Source organism: Scomber japonicus, chromosome 19, assembly GCF_027409825.1.
Source record: "Scomber japonicus isolate fScoJap1 chromosome 19, fScoJap1.pri, whole genome shotgun sequence".
Lineage (NCBI taxonomy): Eukaryota > Metazoa > Chordata > Actinopteri > Scombriformes > Scombridae > Scomber > Scomber japonicus.
The window spans coordinates 17706407-17732839 of NC_070596.1; the positions used below are offsets into that span (position 1 = coordinate 17706407).

At 40.3% G+C, this 26433-nt stretch overlaps 3 protein-coding genes across 7 annotated transcripts; 1 reads left to right on the top strand and 2 right to left on the bottom strand.

Moving 5' to 3' along the window:
- Positions 1–303: 303 nt before the first annotated feature.
- LOC128380413 (PH and SEC7 domain-containing protein 2) lies at positions 304–11721 on the bottom strand. Of its 5 annotated transcripts, none has more exons than XM_053340224.1 (18): positions 11508–11721; positions 10441–10613; positions 10216–10279; positions 7779–8492; positions 7170–7254; positions 6628–6967; positions 5514–6536; positions 4522–4602; positions 4309–4421; positions 4157–4215; positions 3936–4025; positions 3788–3831; positions 3518–3687; positions 2928–2998; positions 2643–2788; positions 2386–2530; positions 1608–1754; positions 304–1492 (listed from the first exon to the last, which is right to left on the bottom strand). In XM_053340224.1, the coding sequence occupies exons 4-18, from the start codon at positions 8307–8309 to the stop codon at positions 1205–1207; spliced, it is 3333 nt and encodes a 1110-aa protein (XP_053196199.1). In that variant the 5' UTR covers positions 8310–8492; positions 10216–10279; positions 10441–10613; positions 11508–11721; the 3' UTR covers positions 304–1204. The 5 variants fall into 5 exon arrangements, with proteins under 5 accessions (XP_053196199.1, XP_053196201.1, XP_053196200.1 ...); XM_053340226.1 differs by having other exon boundaries at positions 10391–10613; XM_053340225.1 differs by adding an exon at positions 10791–10845 and having other exon boundaries at positions 10216–10613.
- A 119-nt stretch (positions 11722–11840) lies between these two features.
- LOC128380594 (zinc finger protein 329) lies at positions 11841–17198 on the top strand. The gene is made up of 2 exons (XM_053340462.1): positions 11841–12127; positions 13816–17198. Exons 1-2 carry the CDS (start codon positions 11941–11943, stop codon positions 15429–15431), a joined length of 1803 nt encoding a protein of 600 aa, XP_053196437.1. The 5' UTR covers positions 11841–11940; the 3' UTR covers positions 15432–17198.
- A 1817-nt stretch (positions 17199–19015) lies between these two features.
- Positions 19016–19998, bottom strand: LOC128380556 (proteinase-activated receptor 3). The gene has a single exon (XM_053340412.1). The coding sequence runs from the start codon at positions 19949–19951 to the stop codon at positions 19061–19063; it is 891 nt and encodes a 296-aa protein (XP_053196387.1). The 5' UTR covers positions 19952–19998; the 3' UTR covers positions 19016–19060.
- Positions 19999–26433: the final 6435 nt, after the last annotated feature.

Sequence of the window (26433 nt, forward strand, 5' to 3'; positions counted from 1 at the left end):
TCCATCTGCGACACACTGTGGACGCTGTGATTAGTATTTTAAATCTGTTCTTCCTCCTTAAGTCAGTTAATGAGTTCTGTGGCAAACAAGATTTTACACACAGAATGATATGTTTGGAGGTAAGAAAGTGCATTTTCTCATTAAGCTAACAGAAAAGTGATGGAATGGCAACCAGGACTGGAAACACACACACACACACACACACACACACACACACACACACACACACACACACACACACACACACACACACACACACTGCATTACTGGGTTGATAACAATAAATCACATTTTATGTTTTTGTGAAAATCGCAACAAAATCAAATTTAATGTGGAAAAGTTTTTGAAACTTGCTGAAGATGTTACCAGGAACATTTTAATACTGACTTTGTTGAAAAACTACACAGCTTTCATTACATGTCTACAATTTTTACAGTGCAAGTCTTATTCTGGCAGATATTTTGACATTGTAGCTCATAAAACCTGCAATCCTCAATGGTCAAATGAGGTCAAATGAAGTACCTAAAGACAATAATTGAAATACAGGCCCTGAGAAAACAAGTGTTAACGTCCACCACCAGTTATTCCAGTACTGAATAGCTAACTTTTTTCCCAAAGAGAAAAAATACATAACAAACAAACCTTCATATAAACAAAATAACATTAAGTTCCACTGACAAGAAATGAACATTTTATACATCGATACCTAAAACAGCAAAAGTGCAAATAGCACATAAAATATCTTTAAAAACACAAAAACTACTTGACAGCACATCCTGTCGCCTACATTCACTCACAGATGTCCTGTACCACAGCACCCTCTTGTGGTTTACATCTTAAAGGCACATTTTGCAAAATATACAAATGAAACCACCAGACCACAGTTGTAACAAAAGTAAATAAATTAGGTCCAGAAAGTTTGAGTCATTAGACCGATGAGTCATTAGACCGATGAGTCAGGTTTTCCCCTTTCCTCAGAGAATTTGAAGGTTCAGGATTCCCTGAGCTGTATTTTTCTAAAAGTGCTGAAGATAAAAATGCTGAAAAACTGAGACAAAGAATAACTTGCTGAGGCAGATTTAACTTTCTCTGCTTCCACAAATCATTTCAGGTTTTAAAAACTAAAAGTCCTTTCTGCTCAAATATAAAATATTTTTTAAATCAGCATTTTCAAAGTACCATAAACCAGTCAGATTTTCTCCTTTCAGGCCTCTTTGTTAAATCGGGGAATGATGGTCTTCCGATAAGTCCGTCTTTCAGAGATATTGCGTCTGACTTTGATCACAGTTGCAGGAGCCATCTCCACTTCCAAAGAAGGACTGGAGTAGGCCCTTTTCAGCCCGCCTTCCTCCTCGCCCTCATCCTCGCCGGCAGAGTCTGGGCACACTGCTTTATCAAACTGGTTCAGGTCCGTGGTGCTCAACGGGCCGTCCTCTGTCTTCAAGTCCTTCCAGACCTCCAGCATATGGATGTATATCGTATATCGACACATCTGTGGGGTTTGAAGAAGAGATGCTCAAGAGACGCTCATCAGCAGAAAACACACATACACACACACATACACACACTCATATACACACTTTCTCACTCACAACACTCTGCTCTACCTCGTGTTGCAGGTACTCTGCTCTGACACGACGCTCTTCCAGCTCCTTGGCTTTGGCTTTCTTGCCCTCTGGTGGGTTGTCCTGCAGGTACGACAAGTCCGCTTTAAAGGACTCCAGCATTCCTGCATGACACTGCAGCTGACGCTCCTGGACAGGAAGCAGAGCACAGACACTGATTAAAAGGTTTCATGCAAATCAGTTTTATGCAAATCCAAAAATTATTACCAAGCAGGAGAAGTGAATCATAGCAGGAAACTACACAGTACAGATGTGCACAGTGTGATTTAGTCCTGTTTATTAAACTACATTTTGAGAGAATTATGTTGGAGGGAATCATTCAAACAGCCAGTTTCATATTAACAGGAAAACAGGGATCGTCCAAAAACATCCTGATATGAGAAACAAAAAGCAAATTTATTATAAATATCTGTATATTATTAGTTTATATGGTAAAATAAGCTTCTTCATTGCATTGGGAGACATCAGAGAGGAGAAGAAAAGAGTGATGACAAGAAGAGGACCTGTGCACAAAGTCATAACACAGGTAAGCAAAGAGTTTTGTACCATCAACTAGAAGATTTTTGGAGCTTTGGCATGAATTAAAACTCTGAGGTGGACAGTGGATCTAGGATCACTACAATCTCCCAGGAACTGAACCTGTGATATTTTCAGTTGACTAACTATGATAAACACATTCTTACTTGGTTTTAAAATAAATACTATTCATCAAAATATACTAGTAACAGTAATGAAACTGAATATAGGCAGGATTTTGTACCAGGGTTTGAGCAGACTGCGAGGCGGGCAGGATCGGTCTAAAGAACCTCCTCTGGGAGCCAACAGCTGCAGGGAACGGAGGCGAGGAGTGAAGAGCCGAAACCAGGTTGATGCGGCTGATCCATGAATTCATCTCCACTTTGGATCTGAAAGGAAAACAAACAGCCCTGTCAATGCTGAACACACACGCACACACACGCACACACACACAACCAACATACACACACACACAAATATTCCAACTGTGCTACAACTTACGGGGCCTGAAAGAGGAAAACCCTCCAGTCAGCAGTCTGCAGACGGAAGACGTGTGGCTTCTTGGTGTACTCGGCTGCCGGCTCTGCCAGCGAGTGGTGCACACTCACCACCTCCTCGTTAGTCTGCTGCTCCTTCCTATAATCATCCTGGAACACACACACACACACACACACACACACACACACAAGGAGGGGTCATTACAGAAACAGATTCACAATAACAAAATAATATAAATCACACTTCGATAAAAGGAGAAAACCTTTGAACAAAAGATGAGTTACCGACCTTCTGTAAGTAGAGGACCATTCCCTTCAGCACTCCACAGAAAGTCTTCCAGCCTCTTTTTCCCCACGGAGCTAAAACACAGCAACATTCAAGATTAGACGGTAACAGCAGTGATGAAGGCCTCAGAATTTAACATTGTGACAACTCTAAGCTAGTAAATTCAACATTTATTATATTGATGAGGAGCTGAAGCTGCCTACAGCATTATCAAAATGTCCAAGAAGTATCTCAACTATACAGTATATAATTAGCTGATATTTTATTTAATCTCTTTATTTCTTTAACTAACAAGAGAACATTGTGTATTTCTTGTGGGAGTGAATAATGGAAACTGTGTTACCAAAACAAAACCATCTACAGGATACAGGACGATCAGATTACAATACACATCCTCCATAGCAAATCCAGACATCAGAAATAAAAACAGTTCTAATGTTTTGTTCCTGACATTGTATCTAATCTAATATTGGTTTATATTTTTTAATGTCATATTAACTTAATCACAGATTCTGCCTTTAAATAATTCTTAAAAGGCAAAACAAGATATAGCTGACAAACACATCATCTGTTTGTCATTGTGTGTGACTCACTGCGTTTGCCATCGATATCAGCGTGGAGCTTTCTCTGCAGTAATCCCTGTTTAACCAGTGAGGCCTTCTTATCGTGTGGAACATCCTGGAAGGGGTTACTCTTTGACCGCAGCGTTGCGTCGTCTCCTGTGTTGTCCTCCGAAAACACAGAGTTCAACTCCTCCTCATTACTTTAACACACAAAGGAAAATGATTATATGTGAGATTATATGTGTGAGGGGTAAGATCAGGGAGATATAGAGGAAAATCAAGTTTCAACCGTCCACTTACACGGCCCATTCCAGTGGTTCGCTCTTAATGGAATTGTAAAGGCTCTGAAACCCAGACGGAGAAGAGAACGTTTTTAATCACCTTTCCACCAACTTGGACTTGACTTTGCTACATTATATGTTTTTGAAAATATGAACTAAAGTATTACTTTCAGGAGGTCTTTGTTGAAGTTTTCTCCTTCATTCATCCCATCTAGGTTGGACACAAATTTAGAGGCAGACATGCACTTTCCTACATTCTGTTAACACAAAAAACATGCAATTAGTAAATGTCTCACACACAGACACAGACATCACCTGGTAATAAAATGTCAAAACAAGATTTAAGATGTCATTACTCATTTCTTTTACAGTCATAAATGTTTCCCACCTGTCCATGCAAGTCAGTGTTGAGCAGCATCAAAGCACATGTAAGAGCCAACACAGCCTCTAAGGGTATAAAAAAAAAAGAGAGAAAATAACACATGCATCTGTCACATGTGAGTGCACACAATATCAAATAAAATGTAAAGAGATCCTCACCCGAAGAGCAAAAGGTGTCCGGGTTGCAGTGGTGGAATCGGCAGGAGAAATGCTGCAGCACTCGTTCTCTCTCCTGCGTCTCTCCTATCAGTACAACCACTTTGAGGAAAGACCTGAGAGACAGAAACCGAAAGGGAAATAAAACATTTATGAGCCTTTTTCTCTCCGAGATGTCATCGAATACAATCCAAGCTCCACTCCTGTAACTCTCACCTCAGGGCATGATCCAGAGTTTTCCCAGTGAAGTCAAAGAATTTGAGGTATTCCTCCCCGACAGCACGGCTGAAGTCATTACTGCAGAAAAAAAAAAAACTTCTGTTATAATCATTTTAATAATAGAAATACAAAATCAGTTTTATATTCATCTAAGGAAATTGCTTTAAGACAAAATTCAAATAAAACAAAATCTTTAACTCATTATCTTCTGTGATGATAACTGGTGCTTTAATGCCTTGTTTAATGTAAACTGTAGACAAAGAAGGGATGTGGTCTGGATTTAAAAAAAACATTTCTTGAATATGATGGCTAAGCATATAGAGGACCTAAGCATATGGAGGACTTCTATTTATTTCACAAATTGTCCAAAAAAAAATCAGGAATTACGTCATTTAAGTGTAACACCAACTTCAAGAACAGGAAGGGACTTTTTTTTTTTTTTTTTAGTATATCCCAATATTATGACAACTAATACCAAAATTACATAATCACATGTACAGAAGTCCAATATCACAAATTAAAGGGGTATTTCAGTGATTTCGTGACGCACTTACATAAAGTTGTGTAACTATAAACAGATTACTGCACCTCTCCCTGGCTAAGTGCCCAACCTCAACATCTCTCCGTTTATAAAACAGACTTGAAAGATTTGCAAAATACTCCCAAGCCGAGTCGAGATAAGTCAGATGACATCACCAGGGTTATTGTTGTCTCAGACTTCAGAAAGCTCCTCCAAAACAACAGAAGACATTTAACAACTGCTTTAACAGGCTGAGCGGCAATCCTTATGACAGCAAACTGATTGCACTGCGTAAAATCTGGTGAGTGCCTCATTAATGTTATATCAGTGTGAAGCATCCATAACAGGCTCTGTGAGTGTTTTCAGTGATGCTTTGTTTGTTGACATTTACACACATTTGCTACAGCATTTCTCATAACACCAACATTTTTTAAAAATTAAAAATGAAACATATAAAATAAATCCTTACTCTTTGTCGATGTGCTTCACCACATCTACACGCTGGATCCCGTCCAGCTTATGGAGCCGCTCGGCGAGGGAGCAGGCCATGCCTCTCTCCACATCACCTCCATTCATATGCGGCACAACTGTCTCTGTGGGTTTGGGTTGTTCCCCGTTTGCCACAACTGTTCCTTCTACTTCTTCGGCCTGATGAGACATCTCCTGATCTAACTGTGTCTCTGCTGTCTGCTGTGCGACTTCACTCTTAGGAGACAGCTGTTCTGTTACTTCTGAGTCATCTGTCTTCTCTGTCTCTGCAAACTGCTCCGAGACTGCTGGCTGGGACAAGTCGGTCGTTTGCAGCGACTGCTCATTCTGATCCGATAGCTCCATCTGTTCTTGCTGCTCTGCTACTTCAGGTGCTTTTGATTCATCACAAACTGTCTGCTCTAAATGAGTAGAGTCCTCTTGCTCGTCTGTACCCTCGGGTTGGGCTGACAGTTCTGTTGGCTCCATTTGCGATGATTCTTCCAGATGTTGCGGCAGGTCAGACTCTCCACTGTGCTGCTCCTCCGATTCGATCTGCTCACTCTCTTTTATCGTCCCGAGCTGCTCCGACTCTGAGCGCTCAGGATCCGCTGGAGACTCTACGTCCTGTGGAGTCGTTTGGTCACTGTCTTGTTGCTCTGGACAACCTGTGTGCTCCTGTTTCTCAGTCAGCTCTAGTATTTCTTCAGAGTTCTCTATCTTCTCCACATCATCTGCCTCCTGTATCGTTGGTTCTTCGTTGTCGTCCTGTTGTTGAGTAGCCTCCGACTGTTCAGCGTCCACCTCCTCATCTACATCTTCGCACATTTCTTGCTCCTCAGTCTGACCTGCGGGATCTTCATGTGACTCTTCTAGTATCTCTATGTCCTTCTCCTCACTCCCAGAATGTGGACTTTCATCGGAAATATCTAATTGTTCTGTATCTGACCTCAAATTAATGAAATCATCTGGGTTTATGCTTAGTCCAGTATTGTCAGTTTGTTGTGGCTCTACAGGAGCCTCCCTACAAAATGCGGATGAAATATGCAATTACGTTAATGTTATAATGACACATAATTATCAATATGAAAGCACAAAATGTCTATGATACTCACACATCATTTAGACAGCTAACAGTATTCTCCTCTCCACCTTCTTCATTACAGGACACGTTTGTTACACTCTCCTCCTCTTCTACCTCGACTCCCTCCTCGCTCTGTTCTTCAGTCTCAACACTATTTACTGAAGTTGTGTCTTCCTCTGAGTCTGTCTGTCCAGTCAGCAGAACATCTGACTCCTCCCGTTCCTCTTCTGGCCGTAGATCTATAATACTGTCCGCCCCATCCTCCGAGTCTTCAATATCGTCAAGAATATCAAAGAAGTCCACAGTTTCAATAGCATCTGATACAGCTGGGTGTCCCTCCTCTTCTTCTGAATCCGTAGTTAGAGGGATCTCTGGAAGATTTTATAGATATAGGTGAACATGACAGTTTAGTAGTTAAACCAAAACTCATTTCTAATTCAAATAAGCAGATCAGAATGACACAAAACTACAGAAGAGTCATGAACGTTATTCTCAAAACACAGCAAGCAACTAAATTAGAAACATATGCTATGCAACGCCTAATAAAAATGTTCAGCACTGAGTAATACGTACCCTTATTATCGTCTACCAGCTCATGTGTTGTTGGCTCTTCCTTTTCCTGTGTCGCTGCCTCTTGCACATCTACAGCATCACATGGCTGGAAATTGCAACATAGGCCATCGATCATGAATTTGAATTATGTGAGAAAACTTGTGATTGCCAGCGGGTTCATGAGTAAGAAGCAGCCCTCAGAGTCTCATCTGATCAAAATTACTTCCGCACCACTCCTCCCACCCCTGCTTAACTTTCTGTATTAACCTACACATATGAATCTAAACAGATAAAGACGGGGGTGAAGAGGCCCGAGTCAAGCCTACGTTCAGTAAAAGGTGGGTTAATGACGCAGAAAATTGTTTATACACACAAAAATAGACAGAATTCCAGCCCGGGGCCCTGGTGGTGAAGGAGCATACCATATAACCACAACGTCCACAGTCTGAATCCTCACCAGGGGACCTGCAATGTATGTCAGACCCCTCTCTCTCCTTACATTTCCTGTCTCTACACTCTCTGTCGAATTGAGGCAAAAGCCTGAAAAAGATCATCTTTAAAAAAAGAAACAGAGTGATTTCTAATTTTAACAGCAGCATTACATAACATCTGTTCACAAGCAGTACATACCTCAGAGCCGTTTCCAGTGAACTCTAAATCTGAGTTCAGAAGGAGCCACGATTCAATCTCATCCTGCTCCTCTCGCTCCTCTTGAGTGAAAAGCTCAGCATTAATGTCTTGGGATTGCTGAAGTGACGGGGAAGTGGTATCTAGACTCATCACACCACCAGAGTCCAGCTCATTGGCCGAGCTGCTGTCAGTTATGAGAGTGGGCGTCTCTAAGGCGGTGCCGGGCATGTCCCATAGCACTGTAGCAAAGGAAAGTGGAGCAGTGGTAGAGGTCATGGGGCGCACTGGCCATATTATTTGCTCCCACTGTTCAGCCTCCTCAGGACTCTCTCGTCCTCCGTGTGGGGAGAGATGAAGCTGTTCTGCCCCGTGTTTCTCATTAATCTGCACCTCTGTCTCGCCCCACACAACAGCTTCCTGTTCTCCATTGATGTATGAGTGTTCTGCAGCGGTGCATGAGTCTTGTTGAGGCTGCTGAAGGACTGAATCTGTAATAAATGGCAGAGAGGAGCACAAATTTTCTTCCTCCATGAGCGTCTCCCTCACAGTTCAGCTGTCACGATGTTTGTAGGTGAAAGATGCTGTTGCTGTAAATGTTGCCAGGCTACAAAATGTCCTCCTTTGCTGTATGAAGGGTGATCATCTCGTAAGGTCACGCAAATGTGAGATCCTGAAGCATGACATCAACATGATCCAATGGCGCCACTCACATATCTATGACAAAAGAAAACATCCACCAATGTTGTAAAAATATTTAAACCCCACCCACCCCCAAGCAACTTGAAAAGATCTTGAATTCTCAAACACGTGTGTGGAAAAGTTGTACTACTACTAAGTGGCTCTTTATGAACTACATAAATGCCACATTAAAAAAAAACACAAGCTGGGCGAATCTCCAGGAGCAACATCTGATTAGCCAATAGACAAAAAAGCCTTTCATAAGACTCTACTACACTTGGTTGTAGAGCAATCTTGACCATATTTTTTATTCATCTGTGATAGAGAATAGATTTAACACTACTCAGTAAAACATTTTAAATTAGATGTCACTCTGCAAAAGCAAAACTGACATAGAATCATTTATAGCCGTCTTAGCATAAAAATACTACACACACTCACCACTCGTGTGTCAACATAATCCAGTCTGACTACAGTGTTTGTCTATTTTTAATCCATCTTGTTCATTTGACTTGCTTTTCTTAATTATTTTTGACATGGCGTCACAGATAAGCAGCACAATGACTTTAAATGAAATGTTACTTCCTGACCACAGACAAAGAGAGTCAGTCGAGCAAGTGAGCAAAGGAGACAGAGAGCAGTCAAAGTAGCTAGAGGTGTATGGTGCAGATTTAGAGGGTGGGGCTGAGGGGTTGTCTCTGGCGAGAAGTTTAACTGACTTCGTCCTGTGTTTATCATATTATCACCACGCTGCACTGTGACCCTGGCTTATGGATAAGACTGTGAAGGAGTCAAAACATGATGTTGCCATCACAAAAGCAAGGGCAACTCTACAAACAGCACCAAGGCCAGAAACAGAACATTAAAAAAGAAAAGTCCCACTACTGCAATTTGATCTCACCTTCATCTGCAACTCTTTCATTCTGTGTCTCACTTTTTTTTATATTTCTCTCTATCTTCATTATTCTGTTGGCGTCATGCAACCCACATCCGGAACAGACTTGACCTGACCACATCCTGTGTGGATGCTCACTTCTCAGTTCCTGTCAGGGTGCAGCAAGTGCTTCGTAAATGAGTTAAGGCTGACAAAGGAAGTCAACTGTAAATCAGTTTGAAACTTAAACTCTATAAAACATTTTAAATCCAATACTGCCTTTCTAGAGATTTTCTGAGTTGACTGAATTGAAGATTTGGATCATTCCCTCTTTATGCAGTATTAATTACATCTAACTATATAACATAGTTAATCCTCTCTGTGTGACATTATCTTTAGCCACATTGTTGATGATAAAGACGGTAAAAACAAAAAAAAAAAAAACACAGGCGGCTGCAGAGAGTTTCAGAAACTTTCTGATTATTAGGATATTTTCAGCCACATGTAATATTACCCATATATGTCACAGACTTCCCTAAGTGGAAAATAAAAGAGAAGTTCCTTACAATGAATGGGAAGTTTAAACTGCACATCACACGTTAACACAATATTAAAAGAGAAGTACAGATGTTTTAAAAAAACATATCTACCAGAAATGAAAAAATAAATAGAGGAACATCTCCAAACTAAACAAAGTGAAAGCTGTGAAAGCGTGAATGAGTGTGCATGTATATAATAATAGCATCTGTCAATAGAGGATACACCCTGCCTAGTATCCATTACTACCAATGAACATGGCATGCACATTCATTTCAACATTTTTAAGCATCCGAGAACAAAAAAACTCATTAAAAGGAATCTTTTCAACTGTGAAGCATGACTTACCACCCTTCAGGCTCTTTCAGGCAACATCATATGATCAGTTGGCTTGTGAGGTTTTAAGTGAGATCTTGTGGGAGGGAAAGGCACAGCACTCTGTTACAGTGGGTTTATACTGCTGTCAAAAACCTACACACACACATTCACTTGCACACATACATACACACAGGCATACAATTACCCCTCAGTTGATTGTGTCTAAACCTGCTGCGCACAACAAATAAGCCTCACATCCACTCTCGAGCCAGGCAGCGTTTTAGTCTTTGGTGTCGCACTATGCATGCAAGTCACAAGTCCTAGTCTGGACCTGCTCCTCCTCCTCCTTCGTGCTTCCTGTCCATTTTGGATAGATGAAGATCAGATGTCCATTTCCCTCTGTCTTGCTGGTCTCGCTACAGATCTGGCTGGAGGGAGAAAACAAGAGGAAAATTTAGAGAAGGGATAGGAGGAGAAAGCTGCTGAGTGACAACAAGGAGGAAGAAAAGACCACTTGTGATTGGCAGATGACTCAGGAACTCAGAGACACCTGAGAGGCCTTAGCCTACGCCCACTGCCCTGGAGGCATACACAAATACCAATACCTGTTAGGTGAGGGGAGTGGCTCAACTTCATTCCTGCAAAATTTGCAAATGACACCTGCAGGGAAGATGTGGTAAAACCAGAAAGCTTCAAAGCGCGCAAGTCGTTAGTTAGTTACACAGCAAATAGTTTTGCAATTTTCTTGGCTGAGTGTCTGGCTGTCAAGCAGGGAAGCTGGGTGTTAATCTGGGTGATGAAACCGTTTTTCAGGCTTAACTACTGGCACAAAGGTCATAGAATCCTAGTTTTAATACACATTGTCTTTGTTTTTTTCTCACTTTAACTTCTTTCTTAAGTAATATCCTTATGTGTTTAAATGAAGTAGCCTCTTTACAAATTGTAGAAATCGTTTTTGCATTATACTTTTAGCATTGCTGATTGTATTAGCGTCACCGGCATAACTGGGATTAGTATTGTTCACATTATTAGCGGTTAGCATCATTTGCAAAAGCCTTATTACCCTATTAGCAACGGCATTTAGCATTTCCATTCACTCCATTGTTTATCGTTAGCATTTCAGTTCATTTTATTGCCGTTAACAACAGAGCAGCAACTAGCACATTAAGTAATATTATGCAGCGTCGATATTCATTAGTAGCAACGTTTTAATCATGAGCATTAATGACTAACGCCTTTACCTTTAGTGTTAGTTAGCATCAGTGTCATTAGCATAAATAGCATTAAGATAACCGTTGGTGTTAAAAAAATATTAGCATTACCGTTACTTAGCATTTATGTGAGGATCCTGGCAGTTGTAGTGGATTAGTTTCTTCTAGCTAGTAGTTGTAGTAATTAATATAGTAGTAGTGATACTAGTGGTGTTAGTGGTGGTAACCCAGTAGTGCTGCTATATTTTTTCCAGTTTTCCCTGTTAATTAAACACTATTTTATCACCATGGTTGTTATTTGTGTAACTAAACGTCTCACAGTAACGTTAGCTCCGGCTAATCTAAAGTACTACTCCAGACCAGCGGCGGCGCTAAGGAGCTACGAGCCTAACTACACACCGACTGTCGAGCGACTGTCACACTGCTTTGTCTGTTCCGCACACGGCAGCAGAGCAGCACACACCCTCTTTTTTAAGTCCAGATAGTGTCAGCTGTGCACAAACTACCTGCTGAGGTGTCTACAGCGGCAGCCGCTCGGTCTAACATGGCCAACGATCTGAAAATGCTCCTGGAGTCTTCACTGAATGAGATCTTTAAAGCGACAGTGAGCGACATCCTGGACTCAGTGGACAGGACCCTGTCCGAGTACCAGGGCAAAATACAGAGGATCGAGTCTGAAAACGAGGGCCTGAAGCGGCTGCTGTTTGCAGAGAAGAAGTCTGCTGTTAGAGGTAACGCTATGGTGGTCAGTGTTTCGGTTTAACTAGTGACCGTGTTAATCAGCGACTTTCAGCTGAGTGGTTGCTCTTATGTCAATAAACAGCGTCTGGTAGTGATTTCAGTCGTTGCAAACACGAACAGAACACGTACCTGTTCTCCTAAAAGCCTTAAAATTGGTCAGGTTTAAATACCCATGTGTGTAATATCTACGCTAACCATTCACGTAAGTTAAATTGTGCTCAGCAAGAAGCATTAATTTCCTTTTAATGTGGGAAAACAAACGTTGGCTACAAGTTACTGCTCTGTTAATTTATACTTTTTCCGACATTAAAAGTAATTTCAAGAAATGTCATTGTTTCTTCTTGGCGACCCTATTTAATTTACATAACGTAAGAACAAAAAAGGACAAGACGAATAACGGCTGCCGTCACCACGACAACCAGGACGCATTCGGGTGAAAGTCACCAGTGAACACGGTCACTGGTTGAACCGCAACACCTACAGTCGGTAAACAATGGAGCATGCCTGTGTTTGCTGTTAACTGTAGCTTCATGGAGTCACTGACCTTTTGTTCAAACATCCCCTGCAGTACCAACACACTGTGCCTGTGTGTGTTTGTGTTTCCCTAGACTTAAAGATCCCTTCCCCCCACGCTACTCTGAATAATTATGTTTGTCTGATGTACAAACACAAAAACTAAGTTTTTTTAAAGTTTATTTTAATATCCTTAAAATGACATCTGTTCCTTCTCCTTAATTAAAAATTCCAAGTCACTGTTAGTATGCACACTTGTACAACTGGACCCTTCAATATGCTCAGAGAAACTTACCACTTCAACAGCTGAAGGTAAAAAACAGCCTTCTAGTTTCAAACTCTGCACATACACATACATCAGTCTGCACAGTGAAGCTCCAACATGGAGTCACTGACAAAAATATATTTTTGAGTGGAAGGGGAGTTTTAATTAAAGGTACCAGTATGACACTGAAACAAGCAGAAGAGCAAGAAGACATGCAGGGTTTAGCACATTCAAAACTAGGTGCTGCAAGTATTAATCAAGCAGTATTTGCCTGATCACTGTATACTACAGTAATTATAGTGTCGTAAGGTAAGGTCTCTAGTACCACAATGTCCTGTTCACATGGTAATGCAAAACTGGCAATTTTACATACACAGTAGATCTGTAAGTTTCAGTGTTTCATAAATAGCTGAGATGAAGCAGTATCACCGCAGTCTGAGCCCAACTAAAATAACACACACACAGAAGCAGGAAAGCAGTATGTCAACCCATGCAGAGTTAGCAGTCTTAGACATAATCTGTTTCCTTTAAATGTAAACCTAAAACCTAGCTCTTAAGCATAGATTTAGGCTAGAAACCTTTAGGGCCACTATTTACTTTGTTGTATTGGTGTTGTCAAGTGTTGTCCTTCCTCTAAATGAATGCTTACGTTGCTCTGTGTCTGTGTTGGTGGTAGATGGCAGCGAGACGTATTGATATATTGTGTTTATTCTTCTGCCACCAAACTGGCCAAAAATCAGTTAATGCCACTTTAAATCATAATTAGCCTATACTAGAGTGAGTTGAATTTGTTAAATCTGTTTTGTCATTCCCTGACATTTTAGCTGTGGTATAAGTATCTATGATTGTAAATTACACTTAAATGACAGTCTGTACTCTGTTGGTCTTTATTTTTCACAGATACACGCAAACAAGATGCCACTGAAAGCTGTGAACCCTCAGAATGGAACAATCTTCCCCTCGGCTCCTCCCAGAGCATGTTCACCATGTCGATATGCAGCAGTGACAAGAAGAGCTCCAGGAGGAAGCACAAAGACAAGATGAGGGAGCGCATATCCTCTACCTCCTTTGTGCTGCAGACTAATCATATAGCAGAGCAACCATGTGTGAACACATCAGAGGTAGGTGTGTCCACCCAAAACTTGATATCCATAAAAACAGAGCCAGACCTGGATGACAACAGTGCCATAGACCTTTCCCAGCCTTCACCTGTTCTCAATCTGACAATGAAGCAGATAAAAACTGAGAGCCCAGAGGTCACTTACAGTTGTGATGCATATGCGCACCTGCCGCCATCTTCAGGCCCCGGACAGGACTCCAGAGACAGTGATAGTACTGTTAAAGTCACCATTGTTTCTGACAGCTACATCGTGAAGGATGAGTGTGGACAGTATATTAAGACAGAGGAAGAGGAGCAGAATGGTGTGTTACAGTATGATGACAATGACAAATCAGAGAGCCTTGCGTTGACATATTACAGTGAATCAGAAATTGATCCTGAGGGAACGAGCCAACATGTCGTGAAGCCAGACATACAGAATCACGAGGACAATAATTCACCCGCTGTTCCTGCAGATGAATTTTTGGATATTTGTGACAACTTTTTGCGTTGTCCCTCCTGTCCTAAAACATTTAGTCAAGCAAATTCACTCAACATCCACATCAAGACTCACAGCAGTGAGAAGGCCCACTGCTGCAACTACTGTGGCAAGCGTTTTAGTCGGGCTGACCTCCTCAAATCCCACAAACGTACCCACACAGGAGAAAGGCCCTACAGCTGCAATATTTGCACTAAAACATACGCCCATCCCAGTCAGCTCAGAATACACAAACGTATCCACACTGGAGAGAAGCCGTACTCCTGCTCCCATTGTGCAAAGCGCTTCAACGAGCACAACCAGCTCAAGGTCCACTTGCGGACGCACACTGGAGAAAGGCCTTACAGCTGCCAGGAGTGCGGGAAAACTTTCAGTAATGCAGGAAACTTGCGAATACATGAGAGGATCCACACTGGGGAGAAGCCATACTGCTGTGCTCAGTGTGGAAAGCGCTTCAATGGCTTGGGTGACCTCAAAACACATTACAGGATTCACACTGGAGAGAGGCCCTACAGCTGCGAGCTGTGTAAAAAGACTTTTAGCCAGGCGGGCCACCTCACCATACACATGCGGATGCACACAGGAGAAAGACCGTACAGCTGCAAAGAGTGTGGCAAGAAGTTCACGGTGGCCAGCAGCCTTAAACTGCACCAGAGGACTCACACAGGAGAGAAGGAGTACAGCTGCTCGTATTGCAACAAGAGCTTCAGTAGGTCAGGACACCTGAAGCGTCACGAGCTGGTCCACACCAAAGAGAAGGTCTTCCTCTGCAGCCTGTGCGGTAAGACCTACACTGACCAGTCGTCCCTCAAAAAGCACCTGAAGATGCACGCAGCCAAGGAGCAGAAGGCTCAGAGCGAGGCTGAAACAAACCCAGTCAAACCTTCAGGTTCAGAAACACTTTTTCAACACTGCTAAAAATTCCTTAGAGGTGGATAGTATAAAAGCTGCTGCAACAGGAGGAGTACCTACACAGAGAGTTAGAGCTCCTTTTAATTTTATTGGCTAGTTTTATTGGGTAGGTTTCCTGAAGAAGACCTGTAATAGTTCAATAAGTTGCTAATAAAGGGAGCTGTGATTCTAGTGTGCAGATACTCCTTGTATTGCAATTGAATTTTTGTATCCAGCACCTAACCCTCTGAGGTTTTGTGAATGTGCACACAACTACTTCAATCTGTGATATAAAAGTTGTACTTGATTTAAAAAAAAAAAATGAAGTCATCTTTAATCAAGGTCCACTTAGTAGATTTTTTATGAGCCTTCAACCACATTTTATGGCCTACATCAGCAGATGGAGTTTGGTAATTTGTCAAACACCAAACTAGTCCCACCTTGCCCTATTTGCACCCCACCCTGTATACACCCAGTTGTTATTTAGTGGTTGGTTAGATTTGAAAAACAATCAAGGGAGTTAGGTTTGAGTAACAGAGCCCTGATTTTTTTAAAGGCTCATCAGACACTCGAACACTAGCTTATAATGTTATGAAGAATGATTTTTGACAACTCTAGAAAGTTGTAGCAGTAAACAGTAGCAATACATTATAAAGCAAACTAACAGAAATGTGTGCTTGGATGTGTTTGATGAGCCAACCGGATTAATCAGTGGCGTTGTCCCTTTCCAATTAGTGAAGGAGGGGAGATTTTTCATGCAGCTCTTGTCTGTCTGAATGTGGCCTAAAAGATTGTATTCTGTGGTTGAAAAAAAAACTGTAAGAGGACCTTGAGATAAGATGATTTGTGAAACTACTGTTCCCATAGTCACAAATGAACCTTCATGCTCAAACCTCAATGTGATGTTTGTGGTACAGTGCAATACACTGTTATATTTGTTGTGATTTAATAGGTCAACATATTTGCCAATACTGTATAAATTATTTAAATTTTATCGATAAACTCTAATATTCTCCATTCCCTCTCACAACACAGTGTAAGACTTACAGACAAAAGATGGGACCATAAAAGAACAAGTTGTTCTTTTACACTTGCCGTACATTTCCAAAACATTGGTGACATGTTTTGCAAGAAAATTAATTTTCATCTGAAGTGTTTCTGAGGGAGACACTAAATGACAGATCCAGGTTTCTGTTTTCCAGCTAGTCCTGACCTTTGACCTCTCTGTAAAGAGGACAAAGTTGCCTCACACACGGTCAGTTAAAAAACAATAATGTTGTTTTAGAATAAAATAGCTTTTACACACATTTACACACTTTGTAGTAGCCAGAGGGTTAGACATGTATGGTCCACCATTCTCAGTGCAGATTATTAATATAATGCTGTATATAGCTTTAACTATACAGTCAACAGTCAGATCCATTAAACTGACACAAATGTATTAATGTAATAACTTTGCTAAAAATTATGTTAGCGCACATAATCTGTTCTAATTGACCAGCTTTCAATAGCAAATCAATGATTGTTTTGGAAGCCATACTGATCTCAAAGAATGTCGAGCTTCTACCGTAGATTTGTTGTAGGTTGTTCACTGTGCTAAAAGGAAATGTGTCCTAAAAATACTTATGACACACCGGAGAAGCAACTCTTGTTTTGATGATGCGGCTACTGTTTGTTGTGGCAACTGGTTGATATACCTGCATAGCAGTTAAACTGAGTGTTTGCTACTAGGAGGTTATTGTGACTTAGTTTTGTGCAATTTGTGTCCAAAATAAAGACAACCCTTAACCAACATATTTTGAATGTCTTATTTTTTCCTTTACAAGTGTGCTTTTATTTAAAATGAGAGGTACTGTGCAGAAAAAAATATTAACTAACTACATTTATACATACAAATACATTCTGTGAGGTACTTTTTAAAAATGTTTCCATCCATGAAAGCAAATACAGCAGTCTATAGATAAGAGTCTACGTAATGGTTCAGTCTTTTTTTTTTTTAAGATTTGTCTGGCATAGACACTTTTTATTCAGTGTGACATGCAGCAAAGGACCACTGATTGGGATTCGAACCGGGGTCGGCTGCATATGTGGCATGTGCTCTAAGCACTCAACCACCTGCACGCCAATTGTTCAATGTTTATTACCCGAGACACATAGGATGAAAAGAGCCTGCTTAACCACGTCACACACATGAGGGCATGCATGTTTGGTTTCTCGCCACAGAGGACACTTTCTGTCCCTGTAAGCAAAGTCGACGAGAATCAAACTTCTTTATTCTCTGAGGAGCCAGGAAGTGTTTCAGCTCTGCTAGTTAAATGGTGATGTTGTGACAGACAGGAATGCTGCATGTGAAATGTGATTTATGACCACTCGACCCATCAAATTGATTGGATATGTAGCATATTCTACTGAATGGTCAGATCATCAAAATAACAAAGAAAGCCACTTCTGCTGTATCTAGTCATGTGGTTAGATTTGGTTTAATGTGCTGTGGTTTTGACGAACTGAAAACAGCAACTGTTTCCTGGTTACTTTATTATTCATGGAAATAAACATTGGTGTTAAATTTCCTCTAAAGTGTTTTACTTCTTACAGCACAAAATCCCATTCACCTCCATTGTATTCGAGGAGGACAGTTGTGGCATCTTTTGGGGCTGACACTACTTTCATTATCAAGTGTCAATAATTTTTCTGATTGTTTTGCTTAAAAAATGTTAAAATATTGTGGAAAATGTCTATCACAATTTCACAGAGCCCATGATGACATCTTCACCAAAAACCATACTATCTTATAAGACAAGGAAAAGGAGAGTATCTTCACATTTATAAGCAGTAACCTGGAACGTGTTGGCATTTTTATCTTGAATGATTACTGGAATGATGAACCAATAATCACATTAATCGTCTAATCTTTCCAGCTCTAGTATCTAAACCCCAGATAAGTAAAACAAACTATCTGCATGGCTACATACCACCACTTTGATCGATCCTTTAAAGACAGGTTTCTTCCCAAAAGTCTTTCAATCATACCAGCATGCTATTGAATAATATTATCTACATGCTTTTGCTCAAACGGTAATTTTTGGAGTCACCCTTAGGGGGAGCCAGACCCCAGGTTGGGAACCATTAAACATATTTTTAGCCACATTTGATCAAGCAGCAGCACAACTTATTCTACTGTATTTCTTATATTATACAATATTGGTATTCAATCACAGAATTGGTTGCTGCTCTATACTCAGAACTAAAATAGTCTGATATAGTCAGAACTAAAATAGGAAAAATGTATTTCTCTTATAATGCGCCTTACACATGGAACAATCTGCAAAAGGACTTTAAAATTAATACAGCTGTTCAAAAGCCTTATCCCAGACCTTCTTTATTTGATTGTAAATGTTTTAAATTCACTGTATCTTAACTCTGTAACTGTATTTATTCATGTTTTATTTGATATATTTTTATTGTATTTCTTTCTTCTCTTTTTTTAATTTAACCTAATATTGTTTTGTATGTTGTGTTGCTGTTAATGTTTCTCATTGTAAAAGAGGATTCCTCCTCAATGGTCTTTCGAGGTAAAATAAAGGTTAATAAAACAATATTTCGCAACAAAAATGCATTCAATCTACAACTTTCAGAACACAGAAAATGATAAACATTCATTTATCTTGGATCCGTGTTGCACTGGTCTGGCAGCAGCTCCATGGCAGCTTTTCCTTGGACAGATAGAGCATGGGCTGAATGCTGCTGCTGAAGTCCATCAAGCCAAAGGCAACATAGTGAATGTAGCAGCGAAACACTTTTGGAGAGAAGTAGTGCTGGAAGGGGAACAGTGCAACAGGTGGGAAGTAGTTGAACACAATGATGGCCAAGATGATGAGGACCATCTTGAAGGCTCTCTTCTTCACAGGGTGCATCTCATCTCTGCCGGGCCCCGACTGCCGGAGTGCCAGGAGAATCGCTATGTTGCAGAACACCATGAAGGCAAACGCTGCAAGGATCATCCCTGTGAAGACTTTCTCGAAGTTGACGATGTTGCCCACACACTTGGCCGAGGCGTAGGCCAGAGTGATCAACCACACTATGATGGCAAGAATCGCTCTGTGCTGGCGGTCCTTGAGCTCAGTGAAGGTGATGGGGTGGACCACAGCCATGTAGCGGTCCAGGCAGATGCAGGAGAGGAGGAGTGGTGAGGAGTCTTTCATGCCGTAGAAGAAGCGCAGGACATACCAGGTGCTGCTGGTGGTGAGAAAGACGATGTTGGCCAGCTCGAGGGGAGGGATGAGACAGAAGAGGACATCTATAATTGCCAGATGGAGGATGAAGATATCTGAGGTGGAGGAGTCACCCTTGTTCTTGTGAATGAGCCACAGCACCATGATGTTGGCCGGGATGCCCAGGAACATGTTAATGAACTGCAGGCCCAGATACCAAATGAGTACAGCAGGCATGTCTTTGCAATGCTCATACACCGTCCTCTCATCGCCTGTGTAGTTGATGGGTCTGTGAGAGACGTAGAGCAGAGAGGAGTTGATGTAGAGAATCCCCATGAAGACCAACTCAGAGAGCGTAGTCGTCAGAGGATGCCAGCCAGACCTGCCAGACAAACACACATCAGGGTCAGGAGTCCGAGACAACAGACAAACACCAAGTGATAAAAGTAATAATGCTGTATAAAAATCTCTCAGGGGATTCTCTGATACTTCAGAGTATCAGTTGTGTGATAAAGATCAATAGAGAATTGATAAGGCTTACAACACAACTGTGCAGGTATGGTTGTGATGTAGAGGATGCACTTGGTTGTGTTTTTGTCATTATCTAATGGTAATGAGATTTTGGGCTCATGTATTTGAAAACCCTTCATGTATAATTAATATACAGACTATGGCCAATAATTAGTTTACTTCACATAGAAAAAAAACTACATGTTGATGAGTTTTGCACTAGTTTGACTTAAGAAGAGCAACTCTAAGGGAGTCTATTTTAAGAAGTAGCTTTTAATTTTTTATGGCACTTGAAATATGCATTTTTAGGAGGAAAAAAGTTATTAATTAATAAAAGAGTCTGGAGTTGTGAGGAAATGGCACTTCCCTGGAGCGTTTCCTAACCTGATACGTCTAGGTCGCCACAAAATGATAAGAAAGAAAAAAGATACACAAAAAAAGTTTGATTCTTTCTTGTTATATAAGTTTTACTTTACCATGTGTGACCTCTAAAAATCCTTTAAATTAAATGTCTGAGAAGGGGGAAAAAATCACCTTTTGGATGAATAATAAATAGGCTGCATTTATTTAGCACCTCTCTAGTCTTCCAACCACAGAGCACATTACTCTACATGTCAACATTCACCCACACATGAATACACTGATGACAGAGTTATCATACAAGATGCCAATCTGCCCATCAGGAAGAGTTTCTCATTTTCATTCAGCCCTCAGGAGCAACTTGGGGTTCAGTATCTTGCCCAAAGACACTTTGACATGCTGGGGATCAAACCAACGATCTTCCAATTAATGGGTGACTCAGTATCTATGAAGTGTTTTGAGAAGATAGCATTAAAACATCTCCTCACTGAGGTCTCGCCTTTCTTGGATCCTTATCAATTTGCAAAAAACCAGAGCAGAGGGTTGATGATACACTGCTAACAATGACCAAGAGTATATATGAACCCCTGGAAAAACCTCACAGTCTCGTGAAGATAAGATTTTCATTTCACACTATCCAACACCAAATGGTAGTCGGCAAACTGATGGATCTCGAAGTTAATCCGAGGCTCGGATTCAACACAACTATTTTCTCCCCTTAGGTTGATCAGCCTGCGTTTTATCTCCTTACTGTATAGACTGTACACCAACGAGTGTCATGCTTTAGTCTCCACCCACACATTTGTTTAAGGTGCCTGCCTGCCTGCCTGACTACTCATTCTTGGGTGGTTTTGAGGAAAAGGTGAAGAACTTCATTAAATGGTGTGATCTGACAATTTCCTTCAGATTAACATCACAAAAACAAAAATGGTGGGCTTAGATTTTAAATGTAGTGGAAGAGAAGTCTCTCTCACAAATGTCAACAATTTACCCATCGAAAGAGTTAATATGTATAAATAATTAGGGACAGAAATTGATAACCAGTTAAATAAATGTGCAAAAACTACAACAGCAAATCTTCTTCTTATGGAAGTTGTACAGTCAATTGTACAGAAGCCTGTCCTTGAGAACATCTTGTCCTTTCGACTGATTTGTGTGTTTGCTAACATGCGCAGACCAATATAAGTCACAGCGACAGCGCATGTTTAATATTGTGATTAGAGTCATTGTATGTGACCAGATGTCAGCTGCTCAGTTGTGTGAAGACCTGGTCCTCAGTGTTCATCCACACAAAAGGGTCCAACTAAGCTCTTAGGGCAAAAGGAAGGAAGGATATGATGTGCAATTGTAATCCTTGTGCAACACTTACATGGTGCAATTTTTATTTTATTTTTTTAGTAGTTGTTTCTAACGCTGATGCAGAGTTTGTCTCGCAGGGATCATGTAGTCCACTGTATATGAAGTATTTATCGTTCTGTATATTAGTGTGTGTGTGTGTGTGTGTGTGTAGTTTGTCATAAGTTACTGCATCAATTCATTTAATTTTTATTTACCATCTGGGATAAAGCAGATTTTTGGGTCATTGGTTGAGGTTACGGTTATAAGCGGTGCTTATAATTATGTTTAGGGTCTGCAGGAAATTCATTTAAGTTTATGTAATGTCTCCAAAAGTGACCATAGTCTGATATATGTGTGTGTGTGTGTGTGTGTGTGTGTGTGTGTGTGTGTGTGTGTGTGTGTGTGTGGGTGTTTGTATTGATGGAAATGGGAACTACATATTGTATAGCTGCATTTGTATTTGCTTTTATTACTTCTTTGTACACCTCTGCAGCTTGACCACCTGAATTTCCCTATGTTATATTGTTTGTATGTCCGAGTCGACGTCACCCACCCCTAGTTCAGATGAAACACTGAATGACACCTTTATCTTCCATGTAACTGTTGCGGTTCAAAATACTGTGTAACTGTCTTCAAGTCAACCTTTTAGAAAAATAATGATTCAGCTCCTTATGTCATCAGGTTGGGCTTTTAACTTAGTTGTGGCTTTCACAGAAAAAACTGCCCAAATGTAGCACGACAAATGAAATAGTTTGGTATCTCTTATAGAGGATATTTTGAAGATCTAATAGAACTTACTGAGCAAGTGTACACATAGTCACATAGTGGAGGATGAGCCAAACCATTAAAAATATTATAAACCAGACACAAATTTGAAATTAAACTAAAATTCTCAAAGCTCAGTAAATTGTATTTATCCAGTATCCTACATTGATGGAAATGGATTGGCTTTTTGATCAGAGTTTGTGGAAGTAACATAGCATGTATAATAATAATAATGATAATAATAATAATAATAATAATAATAATAATACTTTAGTACTTGAACCTCTGAAATAATCCATAATCTTACCACATTACAATGAGTCATTAAAATATACAATTGATTAAGAAAAAAGTGGACTCATGCATATATGAAATGTGTATTTCTCTCCAAGTAGTTTTGTATAGTAAATAAAGCATCTTACCTTTAATTGTGGTTCAATCATCTAATGAATGGATCCACTCTGCCCTTAACTTCTATATATTACTGTCATACTGACTGCAGACTTCTGCACATATTTCCTTTTCACACACCAATAGAGCTGTGTGAGATGCTTCTATGTTGCATGACGGGCTTGAATAATTGTCTGCAAGTGTTCATGTCGACAAACAGCACATCCCACTATCTCTGTATCTAAGGGTGACATGTAAATGTGCAACCTGAGTTTGAGCAGAGCCTCATCTACCGCAGAACAAATAATGTCAGCTTACGCCAGACTGTTTCCACTGTAAAAGACCCGGCTACAAAATTGAAGAAGTTACACAAGATACAACATCAGTCAGAAGTTTGGTTCCATTGAAACATTTGGCTAATGTTCTATGTAAATATATTCCAAATTTTCGATGGAAAGTTGTGGGTGTATGCAAAATGACACTCACCTGCTCAAACAGAATACTGCAACGTCTTATCCTAAAGTGACAGGTGTCCCCCTCTCTCCACCTGATCCTTGTGACTCCTGTGTACATCTGTCCCAGTGTGAGCAGATTGGGAGCTCTCGTCTCAAAATGAATGGAAAACACCTTTTGGAAGATGACCCAACACTTCAGGGATCCTGCTTCATCTGATCATCCAATCACAGATTGAGACGAGGGTGTGGAAGCTGAGGATCTCTCCCCGGGTCTCTTGCTATGGCCCCCTTACACCCATCACACCTTTTTACAAATAAAATAATCCCCAAAAAAATCATATGTATAAACACTTAAGTGACATGAAAGTGTTAAAGTTAATTGGGGAAAATTCTTATTAAAGAAGAGTTTAGGTTTATGTGGAGGACATGTTGTGGCAAGCCATCATCCATTCACACCGATTGGCAATGATGCAACAAACCGATGGTGCCTGACGGAAAATCGGCAGTAAACAACTGATGCAACATTCCAGACAATCACTTCTGATTCAATTCAATGTAACAATGTGTAATGTGTTACGTGAGGCTGACATGTTTCAAGGTGTGATGTCTGTCAGCGGGTTTGTACTGAACCCAACGGGCAGAACAGGGACATGTGTCTCCACTGACGACCACAGATTAATTTATGCCTCGATTCACTGGTACAATATGAGTTTAAAGTATTTTCTTCTTCTGAATGAAGCATCTACAGATAGTTAGAAAGTTACTTTTGAGTGTTACTGAGTGACCTCTCCTGTGACCTTTGACCTTTTGCTTATCAGACTCATGCAATGATCAAAACATCATGACATAATCTTAACATTATCAATCTATTGTGCTGTATAAGCTTGCTGATTATTTTATTGTTAATCTTCTGTTTGCTTCTCTACTACGTTACATTGTATTTGTGGTGCCACAGTGTGTTACTCTGTGTGTGTGTTTCAGGCTGTCTGAACAGTTCGATAGACCATCTCTTGAAACTCGACCTGGCCTTGTTTACCTTTGTGTGTCTGTGTCTGAACTTGTTTGTATTGGTGTCAGGTCCACAGGAGATGTGTCTCTCTCATGGAGGATTCTCAGAGGTTTGCTAAATTCTGCACCTGAGCCGAAACACACACGCAGCGGCGGCACACTGCTGCTTTTGTCCAAACAGAACCATTTCAAAGATCATTGAAGCCTCCTGAAGTTTTAATTTCAAATTACCAGGTGCATTAAATGAATGTGATATTTGCAGATTAGTTTTAGGAATTCTCTTTTCTGCCACAAACAGCAGTACAAAGGTTCAAATAGTTATGTCGTTCATTATTGGGCATCTTGTCAGTTTATTATCCTGCAGAAAGGATCAGTCCAGGCTATGGCGTAGGTATGCATGGAAAATCTACTACAACCCGGTGTGTTCTCCTTCAGTTGTGTCTTACAACTTGCTGCAAGGCTTGTGTGTTAGATGTTTATTACCATTTTACTCACCCATAACTGCATCTTAAAACATTTTATCGATAAGATCAACATAATGATTACTGTGTTTCATTGTTATCAACTGTTTTTATTGATGCTCTGCATGTCTGCATGTTTTAAAAGATTGTTGTAGTCAGAATTGCTTGGCTGTGTTTTGTTGCTCACGTGCCAATATGGTGTTTGTTGCTGCTGTATTAGTGTGTACTGATGTTTTGCTGATCAGTCGGGCTGATCTGTCCTGTTTTGTTGTAGTTTGTCTTTATAGCCTCTTGTTGTCTTTGTTCTGTATATTTTTATCACTTTATAGGTTTTGCCAAAGAACTTCAGATGAAAACTGGCCAGCTGGCTCACACTGGCACATTTACAGCAATGCTGATGAAATGAAAAGTCTGCTATGTATAGCTCAAAATGTGAGTTTTGCAATCAAAATCTCCTTCTTCACTGAAATGTCCATTCTCAATGTATTAAGTATACAATATTGTAAGTATACAATAGGTGTATGATTTAAGTTGCATAGTGGACAACAATTAGGCTCCAAACTAGTTGCGATGTCACAAATCATGCTCATACTTACACGTGTTTAACTCAAATTGAAGGTGAGCACAGAGAAACTTTACATCCTCAGCAGATAAATGTCAAATTCTACACAATGATGCTCAAACAACAGGAAAGGAACGTTCTTTGAGTGGAGGGGATTTTTAAAGATGTCAAATTGCAAATAACACAAAGAAAAGCTGGTTACATGCAGCCATGCAGTAGAGTTAGAGTAATATAATATACAAAAGCAGCTGATTTATTGCATTTATAGGGTAGAATTACGTATTCTGGACTACATTGCTTCTTGAGTTTTCAGCAGTATCCACCCTCCATTCACTGCACCAATTATCAAGTCTGTGTGTCTGTGCGAAGAGCCAGCCAAGCTAAATTACACTCCTCATTATAACAAAGCAGAGTTTTAGGGTCACGTTTAAGGGTGAAGTGGAAATGTGGTGCATGAATTACATCAGTCTGGAAATTCACTGCTTCTTGTTTTTTTAAACAGATCTTTCAATGAAATATACATTGACATATAATTAACTGCAAGCACTGCACACAATCAGACACACTGCATGTGAAAATGTGGAAGCAGAAAAAGGCAAAATAGTTGTTCAGTTTAGCTTTTGGTCTACTTCAATGTTAAGAATTGATCAATCTGCTAAAAGACCAACACAACATATGTACAAAACCCTATAAAAATACCCTGAAAAAGGTTTTTTAATTTAAGCATTCCTGCAGTTTAATATAAATATCCTAATTGTTAACACTGAGTGACGTTACATACATATGACATAAAATCACTTAAATAGGTTCAGTGAAGCATTGTAAAGATGAGAGAAACACTGCAAAGAACCACAGGAACAGTCAGCCCCGTTTGGTTGTGTTTATTATTTTACATTTCATCCGAGTACTGTTGATAGAAAGCAGAAAGAAAAGAGTTTCACTCACACGTAATGTAGTTCGAGCAGCAAA